Below are 12,585 nucleotides of genomic sequence, written 5' to 3'. Positions count from 1 at the left end.
TGCACGGCATCTGGTTGCCTAGCAACAATGTAAACACATTCAGCAGCTCAGTGGGAGCCCTTAGGGATATAAAGGCGATTCCTGCTAGAAGTGGGTTATACCACTGAAAACTACTTAGGCAGGAGTTATGGTTGTGAAAAGTAAAAAAAAAAACACCCCTAACAAATGGATTAGCATCCCAGTCCTTCATAGGTCACTATTTACATTACATGTTGTATTGATGAAACCATTCATTTAAAAAAACGTTTTACACTATTTTAGAAGGATGTTTAATAGTTTATGCATAACCCACTTTTTATTTTTTTCCTCATTTGCGGATGAACCCCTTTAACTACCTAGAAATATCACCACTACTCACAGCTTGAGAAACTCTGTTCTATATTAACATTATATAACGTCTATGTTTAAGTACTTTTAAAAAGATCATACCAAAACTCAGGGTTGTTGACGCTGTTCTGCATACTGAATTCCTCTATCTCAGGACCCATCTGAGCTACAAATTGAGCCAGTTTCATGGCAGTATCCTTTGTCTTCTCATCAACTGTAATGAAATACAGAAGCAGAAATAGCACAAATATATCACAGTAGGCAAACGAAAAGTCAAAGGCGGTGGCATTCTGTTCACATCAGTGTTAACATACAGTAAGGCAATTAACCTCCATTGGCGGTATGGACAACCCTGACACATGAAGGGAAAAATAGCTGAAACCGCTATGGATGAGTCAGGCTTGTCAAACAGTTCTATGGCGGGGTTATTTTTTTTTTCGCATGCATTTTTTGCATTAAGAATTCACATTCATATGCAATTTTTCACATGCTCTGGAAATTTGCATGGAAAAATTCCCACACAAGCACAAATTTTATTGTGAATAACTGCCCTGTTTTCTGCCAAAAAGTTGAAGAGCGGGGAAATTGTAGCAAAATGATACCGTTTTTGCTAAGGCTTCCTGGCGGTAAGCCCGAGCTGAGCTCGGGCTATGCAGCCGGAAGGCACCGCTCATGCCCCGCTGGGCCGATTTGCATAATTTTTTTTTCGCTGCACGCAGCTAGCACTTTGCTAGCTGCGTGCAGTGCCCGATCGCCGCCGCTACCCGCCGATCCGCCGCTATCCGTCGCGCCGCAGCCGCCCCCCCCCCCCCCCCCCAGACCCCGTGCGCTGCCTGGCCAATCAGTGCCAGGCAGCTCTATGGGGTGGATAGGAATCCCCTTTGACGTCACGACGTCGATGACGTCATCCCGCCCCGTCGCCATGGCGACGGGGGAAGCCCTCCAGGAGATCCCGTTCTTTGAACGGGATCTCCTGATCGCCGGCGGCGATCGGAGGGGCTGGGGGGATGCCGCTGAGCAGCGGCTATCATGTAGCGAGACTTTGTCTCGCTACATGAAAAAAAAAAAAAATTAAAAAAAAATTTGCTGCCCCCTGGCGATTTTTTAGCAAACCGCCAGGAGGGTTAAAACATTTTCCCAGCTGTTCATCTGACTGTCACCACTTCACTTCCTAATGACTAATCGCCTCACTAAGATCAATACAGAATTTGAATGGATTTCCCTTAATAATGCCTAACTAACTAGTAAGACAAACCTATTCCTATAACCCTCCTTCACACTTTGGCTTGTGTACCAGTGCCCTGTCCACCATTCCTGCCCCGATAAACCTTACTGCACTGCTATACTGCCAGTGAACACACCATCATGCTGAACAGACTTGCTTTGAAGAGAAACATTCCCGACATGAGGGTAAGGATTTCCATACATCTGCAGATGGGTCTGCACAGTCCAAATATTAACCTGCTTTCCTGGAATGTGGTTTGAAAGATACAAATATACATTCTCGTGGGAAAATAATGAAATTAGTGCTGTTCATTGTCAATAGAGATGGTCAACCAGATGCTAATAATTAAAGGGAACCTGAAGTGAAAGGTATATGCAGGCTGCCATATTTATTTCCTTTTAAGCAATACCAGTTGCCTGGCTTTCCTGCTGATCAGCAGGACAGCCAGGCAACTGGTATTGTTTACAAGGAAATAACTATGGCAGCCTCTTTATATTTCTTGCTTCAGTTTCCCTTTAAGGATTGCACTTAGTTCGGAATTAGGCCAATCAAAATGACCAGGAAGTGCATTTGGTTGTCCCAATTCCAAGCTGGATAAAAATTTGAATCAAAGGGAACCTGAATTAAGTGGGATATGGTGGCCACCATATTTATTTACTTTTAAACAATACCAGTTGCCTAGCATCCATACTGATGATAGCCCTGGGTTGCAGTAGTCTCCGACTCAAACACTGGAAACAACTGTACAGCTAATCTAGTCAGACTTCAGACAAACATCTGATCTGCATGCTTGTTCAGGGTCTATGGCTAAAAGAATTAGAGGCAGAGGATCAGCAGGACAGTACGGCAAATTGCATTGTTTAAAAGGAAATATGACAGCCTCCATATTCTTTTACTTCAGGAGTGCATGCACGATGATATCATCAGCATGAAATTGACTATCGCAGTTTGCATATGAAGCATATGCATTAGCTACTTACCATCTAAATCTTCTTGTTTTGCAGCAGTTTCATCTTTTTCTTTAGCGTTTGGTTCCTTTTTCATTGGTTCACTGGAAGCACTGGTATGGGTTTTGTCTGGCACGTCCTTAGCTTTGATTTCTGATTTGTTTGTAGATTGTAATGTTGTGCTCTGCTTTGTTGCATCAGCCTTTGACACATTTTCTATCTTTTTGCTGTCTGGTAAAGTTTTCGACTGCAGAGGCTCTTCCTTTACCACCTGCGTCACAGTCTCTGCCTTTTTACTGGCTGGTGGAGCCTTAGACTGCTGAGGTACTGCTTTTACTCCTGAAGTCACAGTCTCTACCTTCTTACTGGCCTGTGGAGCCTTTGACTGCTGAGGTACTTTTACTCCTGGAGTCACAGTCTCTGCCTTTTTACCGGCTGGTGGAGCCTTAGACTGCTGAGGTACTGCTTTTACTCCTGGAGTCACAGTCTCTGCCTTTTTACTGGCAGGTGGAGCCTTAGACTGCTGAGGTACCGGTTTTACTCCTGGAGTCACAGTCTCTACCTTCTTACTGGCCTGTGGAGCCTTAGAGAGCTGAGGTACTGCTTTTACTCCTGTAGTCACAGTCTCTGTCTTTTTACTGGTCAGTGGAGCTTTTGTAGATCCGGACTGCTGGGGCTGCACTTTTACTCCCAGTGTCGGATCCTGCGCCTGTGGAGTCTTTACAGCCTTAGACTGCTGTGGTTCTTGTTTCACCGCTTGGGTCACTGTCGTTTTATTGGCTTGTGGAACCTTTGCAGTGTTAGATTGTTGGATTTCTTGTTTTACCTCTGGGGTGACTTTGTCTGTTTTTGTGGTGGTCTGTGGAGCCTTTACAGTTTCAGACTGTTGGGATTCTTTTACATCCAGAATGACATTTTCTGTCTTTGAGGTAGCTTGTGGACCCTTTAAAGCCTTAGGTTGCTGGCAATCTTCCTTAACCTTCACTTTCTCATTTTCTCCTTTAACACTGGCTTGCGAAACCTTTGAAGCTTTAGGCTGCTGATTCACTTTTTTTGCACTGTCTGCCTTAATGGTCAGATTAGGTTGTTGGGTCTCATCTTTTGCCTCTACCATCATATTTTCATTGGCCTGTGGAGCCTTAAAATTCTCAGATTGGTGGGTCTCTTCTAATTTCACATTCTTTACTTTAACAATGCCTCGTGATGCCTTTAAAGCCTCTGAGGGCCGGGCTCGTATTTTGTTTAGCTTTCTCTTCCTTGAAAATGCCAAGCTGTGGAAAAGCCTCTTCTTCACAGCTTGTGCTTTCCTTGCATATAGCATTGCTCTAACTGACTCCACAGCTAGCTCTTCAGGAGACCTCTTTGCTTTTTTGGTCTGCGAATTCTTAGTTTGCAACTGACCCATAGAGGTCTCATACTCCCCTAGCTTGTGGCGATAATATTTATACTCATTGCTGTTCGTATCAAACAAAAACCTTAAAGAAACAGGTACATGTTAGTCATGAATAAATTAATTTAACTGTCAATACAGTACATACATTAAAGCAAAGAAGAGACTTTGCCAATAACTACATAGTATGCAAACCTACTTTTTGCAAACTGAAAACATATTTATGAGATAATTAGTTGTACATATAGTACTAAAATAAATAGCTCTTTCCTGCAGCCTCATGTTTATGTTCAGTTTGAGGACTGTTTTTCTAAGGCCTCATTCACACTGGAGCGCAAGCGAGTTTCAGGCCACTTTGTGACAATTAAGACAAGTGACAATTAAGATCTTTGTTTTAAAATTAAATATGCACTGACAACATCGTCCTTAATCTTCTTTGTATACTTTTCTTCATTTTTTGCTCACCATATAACAGGGAGTGGACAGGTTTACAAACTGATTTGTGAAGATTTCATGTTATTTACAACTTAAAATATCCCTTTCTCTATCTCATCACTAGTGGTATTTTAGCCTCCAACAAAGCATAAACGGCATTTACTTACCAAAAAGCAGGTTTCTCTCCATCTTCCTGGTCTCCCTTTTTAGTATGTTCCAGAAGCTGATCTAGCGTTGCAACAACATTGGGGTCGGCTTGTTTTCGCACTTTAAGAGAAAGATGTAAAATCCTCAAAATAATGTAGTCTTAAGCTATTTAAGTTGCTGGAAAAGTGTTTCTGCATGCAAGATAAAAAGGTCAACTATACACAAAACCAAAGAAAGAAACTGTGAGGAATAAGACTGATAAGTGAACGTGCCTGCTAGTGCTTGGAGTGAATAGTGGGGAGTGGCGGACTGACGGTTGGAAGGTGCCCTGCAATTTGTCAGAAATGCTGTTAATCTATCTGGGTCCCTTTAACAAGGGCTCACATGTGAGTGTACTTCTATTGCTTATATTGATTTTAATAATAAAAAATGCCATAGAAAGATACACTTAGAGGTGATTTTTTATTTTGTTTTATGTCACGGTTTAACAACCTTTGAATAGCTGTCTGGAATCCTTTTGGATACCCTGTACAGCAGGGGTGTAACAATAGACCCTGCAAGGGATGCAGCCGCAGGGGGGCGCAGAAGCATCAGGGCGCCCCATGCGGGGAGAAGTTTCTTTTTCCTGTCCTGAGAGACTGACAACTACTGGTTCTGAGAGAAATTGTTATACTGACTGCTTCTGCTCAGTCATTGATAAGGAATCATACAATGATTTGTAGACAAAGATTTGTAGACAGTCCCTATTCAGTGAGATCTTGCATACAATGCCCAGCCCCCAACCTCTCTTCCCTTCCTTAAAGGGAAGGTTCAGGGAGTCTGAAAAAAAAAAAAATTAAAAATCCATATCCACTTACCTGGGGCTTCCTCCAGCCCGTGGCAGGCAGTAGGTGCCCTCGCCGCCGCTTCGCAGGCTCCCGGTGGCCGACCCCGACCTGGCCGGCTGCCAGGTCGGGCTCTTCTGCGTCCCACGCGGGCGCGCTGACGTCATCGGACGTCCTCCGGGCTGTACTGCGCAGGCGCAGAACTACTGCGCCTGCGCAATACAGCCCGGAGGACGTCCGATGACGTCAGCGCGCCCCCATGAGGCGCAGATTGGAGCGCAGAAGAGCCCGATCTGGCAGCCCGGCCTGGCCAGGTCGGGTCGGCCACCGGAAACGGCCAGGAGCCTCTGGAGCGGCGGCGAGGGCACCTCCTGCCTGCCACGGGCTGGAGGAAGCCACAGGTAAGTGGATTTTTATTTTTTTTGGCTTTACCCTGAACCTTCCCTTTAAGTGCTGTGTAATGTAGTGATGCTGGAGGATGCAACAGAGCCAGTTGTGCTCCATCAGAGATGGACAGAGTAATAAGCTGAGGCTGGGAGCACACTCGTCTGTCGGTTTTCTGCACACCATGTGTGTCTGTATGTGTGAAAACATGTACATTTTATCTCAAAAGCAATGTAATTGATAGAGAAAATGCTGCCCTGCAGTACGTCACTGCTGTCAGTTTTTATCTGCACGGAGAAAACACATTCAAGTGCGCACTAGCCAACTGAATAACATTGGTTCTCAGTTTACCTGTGCAGAAAGCAAGGGGGAGCCCCGTCCAAAGTTTCGCAGGGGGGCCAAGTGATTTCTAGTTACGCCCCTGCTGTGTTGGAAAGGATCGGCAGAGGAAGAGAAAGCTTCTGGTCCATTTGTGCTAGATTTAGCCTCTGTACACATGCCCGATAACCATCTGAGGTGGTCGTGATCGGCCGCCTCTGACGACTTTAACCAAGCGTGTGTACGATGCTTTAGAGATGATGATTGAGATGCTAATAATTCAGTCCTGTATGTATATGTAATGCAATTGGAACAATCAAATGCACTTCCAGCCAATCTAGCCTAATTCCAAGCTCCATACAATTTACATACAAGCCAGCATGATTTGTGTCACAATGGCCTCAATTCACGAAGCTTTATCAAACACTTTACCGAACGTTTGATAACTTACCTCATGGGTAAAATCACATTTTTAATTCACTAGCGTGTTATAGGTTTATTGAACCTTTTATCGATAAAACGTTCAATAAATCTATAACACTGTAGTGAAATCAAAATGAGATTTTACCCATGAGGTAAATTATCAAACGTTCGGTAAAGTGTTTGATAAAGCTTAGTGAATTGAAGCCATTGACTACTTCTACTGCTTCCAAATCTGGATTCTCCTACTCAGATTCCTTCTTAGAGCTACACAACAATCTATAATGTGTTACAAGGACATAAAAGTGTGTGTTCTGACACTGTACTGTGACCCGTGTCTCCAAACCCTTACCCTCTAGATTGTAAGCTGGATGTAATGATTGTATAGAGTTTTGAAATTCTCATGCATCTATGCTCCTCACTATTTGTTTTGTACTATGTACATCACTACAGAAGATGTTGGCGCTACATAAATAAAAAACAACCACCAGCACCTTACTGCACAGCTGTCCAAGTGAACCATGTACCATATCAAGAGCATCCTTCAAAGCCTACACTGTATAAAAATAGGCAAGTCTGATAGTTTTGTTATTACACCTGAGATTATTATTATGTAGATTGAAGCACAGGCTATGTAATCATACTAGCAGTATGTAAAGACAGGCCATGGATTTAAATCTCCAATTAAGAGTACATATGCCATTTTAAAGTGGTATGAAACCCAAAAATACATTTCTGCTCCAACACATTAAACTTAGCAAAACAAACAAAGATTAAAAAAGATATTATGTCACTTAAAGACATATTTACACTTCACTGTAGCCCAATGATAACATTGCCTTTTGCAGGACATACTATCAGATTGTCTTATTAATTGCTGTCCAAATAAAGTAGAGAAAGTTCTTTGCTTCCCCCCGGGTACAGCAGAAGCAATTCAGCATTGTGTACGCAGCTTAGTAAAGCTCAAGTTAATCTGAAAATTTTGGTAGGCAATGGCAATCTTATCAATTGGCTCGAGTGAAATAGAAGTTTCAGTATTAAAAAGTTAAAGTTTCCAGTAACTTGGAATTCCATTTACATTATATATTTTTGCTATTCATTTTATACTGTGTTTAACCACTTTAGCCTATCTGGACGAGTATTCTCGTCCACATAGGCGTCACTAAAGTCAAACCGGACGAGTACTCTTGTCCAGTGTTTAACCTCCTTGGCGGTAATCCTTAGCTAGGGTCAGGGCAGAAAACCGCAGCCAAGAGCGGTAATCCTCTTGCTCGGGGTAGCCACCGGGAGGTCTGTGTAGAGTATAGCGCGCAGCGGGCGGTTTTACATACCTCCCAGGGATCCCGACGTCGGCCGGCATTCTTCTTCCTCTCCTCCGGGGCTCTGCTTCGGGCTGGTGAGATCGCCGGCTGTCGTGGTGACGACAGTCAGCAATTTCACTTTAGAGTTGCAGCACCACCCAGGGGATGGAGAAATAACTGCAGCGCTGGAGCCAGGGAGGTGAGTGATTGCTGGGCTGTGCAAATCTCCCTGGCAGCATGATTTTTTTCCCAGGTTTCAGGGTCTGAAAGGGTGCAAAGAAAAATTGCACAGATTTTAAACCCTAAAATCCAGAAAGTGTCATACCGCTAAGGGGGTTAAGCAGCGGTGCGCACACATCCGTAGGGCCACTGCCTTGGGCACCCCGGCGGTTTTGCGTTTCAGCAATTGGGGAAGGGAAGCAAGGCTTCCAGGAACCAATTGTAGTGCCTGTAATGAATAAGAATGAAAGTGTCTCAAAGTGGTGAATCAGGGAGTGTTTTTTTTAATTAACAAAACTAATTAATTGAATCACATTCAAACCCCCCCCCCCCCCCGTTACCAAGCTAACAAGTAAAAAAATAAATAAATTCATAAATAGTTGCCTTAGGGACTTGTTTTTTTTATGTGTATGTCATGAGGATATATTACTGCTATTTTAGTACAGAAGGGCTTACAGTTGATGGGACACACAAACCCCCTCAACCCCCCCCCCCCCCTCCAGAAAAAATACACCTTTATTTCCACAATATATTGACGCTGTACATTGTACTAGGAATATAATTTAAATGTTGTGATAGCTAGGACTAATGGGCAACTACAATGGGTGGGTTTTACTTATAGTAGCATTGCTTATTTTAAAACGATAGGGGATGGCATTGGAGAAATAGTGTATTTGTGTTTTTTTTTTTTTGCTTCCAACCTGAAGGTGAAAACACCTGCGAGCTGAAGTGGTTAATTCTTTTAGAACATAGAGGAGATCTGAGTTTCACACCACTCTACACAGGCACTGTCTACTGCACAACATTTCTGTATGTATGTGGAGGTTAGAGGTGGCTGAGTGCCCAAGAACATGACTGATACAATACGATGATAACTGAACCAACCTTCAGTGTCTATTTTCATTTTAGATTCTGCTTCTTTACCAACAGTTTCAGCTGGAGCACTTGTTCTGGACTTCAGAGTAAGCTTGTGGCCGGTTTTTCTAAGCCAGGCTTTCAGGTGTTTCATAAATTCTTTTCCAAAAAGAAAGCAGTCTTTATAATTTGGATAGTCTGAAGGATGCAATTCTGCTCCACTAAGTCCTAGTGCGTCTAATACATTTTGCTGCCTAACATTAGTAGCCAGGGCAAATGTTTGGCCCAAAAGCACTAACGATTTTCTACACGAAAATATAGTATTTTTCAAAGTACTGAGCAGTTGCTTTGGATCCGTAAGAATAGATTGCTTCAAATCAAAAGTGTTGCAAGCCAAGAGCAATGGATTTGCACATGTCAGCATACGCTGCTGTAATATCATAATTTCTCTGTCAAATGGCTTAATAACTTCAAAGAAATCATTCTTCTCAGTAACTGTATTTGTTGACATTAACAAGTCCAACAAATCATTATCTATCCTTGGACTCTTCAAGGCTGCATGACCTATGGATTTTAGGCTGGAAAAACAAAGATCTGAGTAAAAGTTAGATAATTGACCTTTGAAGCAGTCAACCATAATTTTACTGGTTTCGGTCTTCATCCTGAAAAGGGCTGTGTGTTGTCTTTGAAGATCAGGATCATTTCTCACCTTGCGGAACTTTGCCCACTTTACAATCTCCACGCTGAATTTTTGGCTTCCACTTGGCTGGTCTTTATTGTGAAGAAATTGCGATTTAGCTGTGGATTCACCATCTTGATTTGCATCGCCACCACTACTCAGGCGCTGTCTTTTCTGTCCTTTAGAACCTGGACTGTATCCCATTTCACGCTTCATTTGTCCTTGACCTTGTGTCCTATAGATGTCTTTGACAGCACCAAGCTCTACATTTGGAGCTGATCTAAATTCCCTGAAAACATCTGGTCTAGTCACACCGAGATTAGAAGCAGATGCAATATTACGATCAAGATCCCAATTTCTGTGACTAAGATTCCTGTCTCGAGCCAACATCTCTTCTCTGTACATCTGCTCTTTTAGAAGTTGATCACCAGAGTTCCATCTTCCTAACATTGGATCAGCAAGTCTTCCCCCAGAGGACTCTCTTCCTAATTCACGGAAATATGAAGTATTTGGCATGAAGTCTCTCCTCATGTCCATATCCATGCTTCTATTTACAGGGTCACGTGGAACTTCACGAAAGGAAAGCCTCTCTTTGTAAAGTGGATCATAGTTACCCATTGGCATTCTTGATGCCCCTGATGAAGAAGAAAAAGAAAGCAGAATATTAGTCAAACAAAAATCATGAAATCGTCCCCAAAACAGTTCCAGACATGATGTAAATTAAAGCAGAAATACAGTCAAAGAACTATAGCAGCCCACCAATTAGACAGTGGTCATAGATAGTAGCAATGTGTGCAGTACAACCTTTAAAAGGGGCACCATGGTACATTCATAGCATTTGATGCAAAATTATCATTAACATTTTTTTTATCATATAAGCTACAGTGGAGGAAATAATTATTTGACCCCTCACTAATTTTGTAAGTTTGTCCAATGACAAAGAAATGAAAAGTCTCAGAACAGTATCATTTCAATGGTAGGTTTATTTTAACAGTGGCAGATAGCACATCAAAAGGAAAATCGAAAAAATAACCTTAAATAAAAGATAGCAACTGATTTGCATTTCATTGAGTGAAATAAGTTTTTGAACCCTCTAACAATTAAAGACTTAATACTTAGTGGAAAAACCCTTGTTTGCAAGCACAGAGGTCAAACGTTTCTTGTAATTGATGACCAAGTTTGCACACATTTTAGGAGGAATGTTGGTCCACTCCTCTTTGCAGATCATCTCTAAATCCCTAAGGTTTCGAGGCTGTCTCTGTGCAACTCTGAGCTTGAGCTCCCTCCATAGGTTTTCTATTGGATTAAGGCCCGGAGACTGACTTGGCCACTCCATGACCTTAATCTGCTTTTTCTTGAGCCACTCCTTTGTTGCCTTTGCTGTATGTTTTGGGTCATTGTCGTGCTGGAACACCCATCCACGACCCATTTTCAGTTTCCTGGCAGAGGGAAGGAGGTTGTCGTTCAGGATTTCACGATACATGGCTCCATCCATTTTAGCGTTAATGCAATTAAGTTGTCCTGTGCCCTTAGCAGAAAAACACCCCCAAAGCAAAATGTTTCCACCCCCATGCTTGACGGTGGGGACGGTGTTTTGGGGGTCATAGGCAGCATTTTCTTCCTCCAAACACAGCGAGTTGAGTTAATGCCAAAGAGCTCTATTTTGGTCTCATCAGACCACAGCACCTTCTCCCAGTCACTCACAGAATCATTCAGGTGTTCATTGGCAAACTACAGACGGGCCTGCACATGTGCCTTCTTGAGCAGGGGGACCCTGCGAGCCCTGAAGGATTTTAATCCATTGCGGTGTAATGTGTTTCCAATGGTTTTCTTGGTGACTGTGGTCCCTGCTAATTTGAGGTCATTCACTAACTCCTCCCGTGTAGTTCTAGGATGCTTTTTCACCTTTCTCAGAACCATTGACACCCTACGAGGTGAGATCTTGCGTGGAGCCCCAGAGCGAGGTCGATTGATGGTCATTTTGTGCTCCTTCCATTTTCGAACAATCGCACAAACAGTTGTCACCTTCTCTCCCAGCTTCTTGCTAATGGTTTTGTAGCCGATTCCAGCCTTGTGCAGGTCTACAATTTTGTCTCTGACATCCTTGGACAGCTCTTTGGTCTTTCCCATGTTGGAGAGTTTGGAGTCTGATTGATTGATTGATTCTGTGGACAGGTGTCTAGTTAAGACAGGTGTCCTTAATGAGGGTGACTAATTGAGTAGAAGTGTCTAACCACTCTGTGGGAGCCAGAACTCTTAATGGTTGGTAGGGGTTCAAAAACTTATTTCACTCAATGAAATGCAAATCAGTTGCTATCTTTTATTTAAGGTTATTTTTTCGATTTTCCTTTTGATGTGATAACTGTTACTGTTAAAATAAACCTACCATTGTAATGATACTGTTCTGAGACTTTTCATTTCTTTGTCATTGGACAAACTTACAAAATCAGTGAGGGGTCAAATAATTATTTCCTCCACTGTAGCTTTTCACTGCCTGAGACAATTGCTTGAGGTTATCTCAACTGAAACACTAGCATGAGTTTCTGTTCCGGTAACCACCCCCCTCACGGCTCACGGTGCCAGGAACCAATGAAAGCAGCTCCTGACCTGCTCATGGAGCTCTGCCGTCATAGCGATGGCAGAGCGAGGGGCCTGTGGTAAAAGAGAGGTCGGCGAGAGCAGCAGGTACGCGCAGCAATTGAAATCTACAACCCGGCAGGAATAAGCAGCCACAAACAGGGCGTAGATTTCAAATACCGCGGCACGGAAGGGGTTAATGCATTGAAGTTTATTGTGGATTTGAATACTAACTTTTCACCTTTAAAGAGAACCCGAGGTGTGTTTAAAGAATGTTATCTGCATACAGAGGCTGGATCTGCCTATACAGCCCAGCCTCTGTTGCTATCCCAAACCCCACTAAGGTCCCCCTGCACTCTGCAATCCCTCATAAATCACAGCCGTGCTGTGAAGCTGTGTTTACATCTGTAGTATCAGTCTCAGCTGCTCCCCCGCCTCCTGCATAGCTCCGGTCCCTGCCCCCGTCCCTTCCCTCCAATAAGCAGGGAGGGAAGAGATGCAGGCGGGGACCGGAGTTCTGCACGAGGCGGGGAGAGC

At 43.3% G+C, this 12,585-nt stretch overlaps 1 protein-coding gene across 1 annotated transcript in view; it reads right to left on the bottom strand.

Annotated features, from left to right (window-relative positions):
- SUGP2 (SURP and G-patch domain containing 2) overlaps positions 1-12,585 on the bottom strand; it is a 48,063-nt gene that overhangs the window by 24,559 nt on the left and 10,919 nt on the right. The window contains exons 3-6 of the mRNA XM_068234196.1: positions 8,823-10,106; positions 4,492-4,591; positions 2,533-3,974; positions 430-541 (exon numbers count right to left, since the gene is read on the bottom strand). Of these exons, the coding sequence (XP_068090297.1) occupies positions 430-541; positions 2,533-3,974; positions 4,492-4,591; positions 8,823-10,106 (2,938 nt within the window). The remainder of the gene's footprint in view (positions 1-429; positions 542-2,532; positions 3,975-4,491; positions 4,592-8,822; positions 10,107-12,585) is intronic.

This window comes from Hyperolius riggenbachi, chromosome 1 (assembly GCF_040937935.1).
Source record: "Hyperolius riggenbachi isolate aHypRig1 chromosome 1, aHypRig1.pri, whole genome shotgun sequence".
Lineage (NCBI taxonomy): Eukaryota > Metazoa > Chordata > Amphibia > Anura > Hyperoliidae > Hyperolius > Hyperolius riggenbachi.
This window is presented reverse-complemented; position numbering and strand designations above follow the sequence as displayed.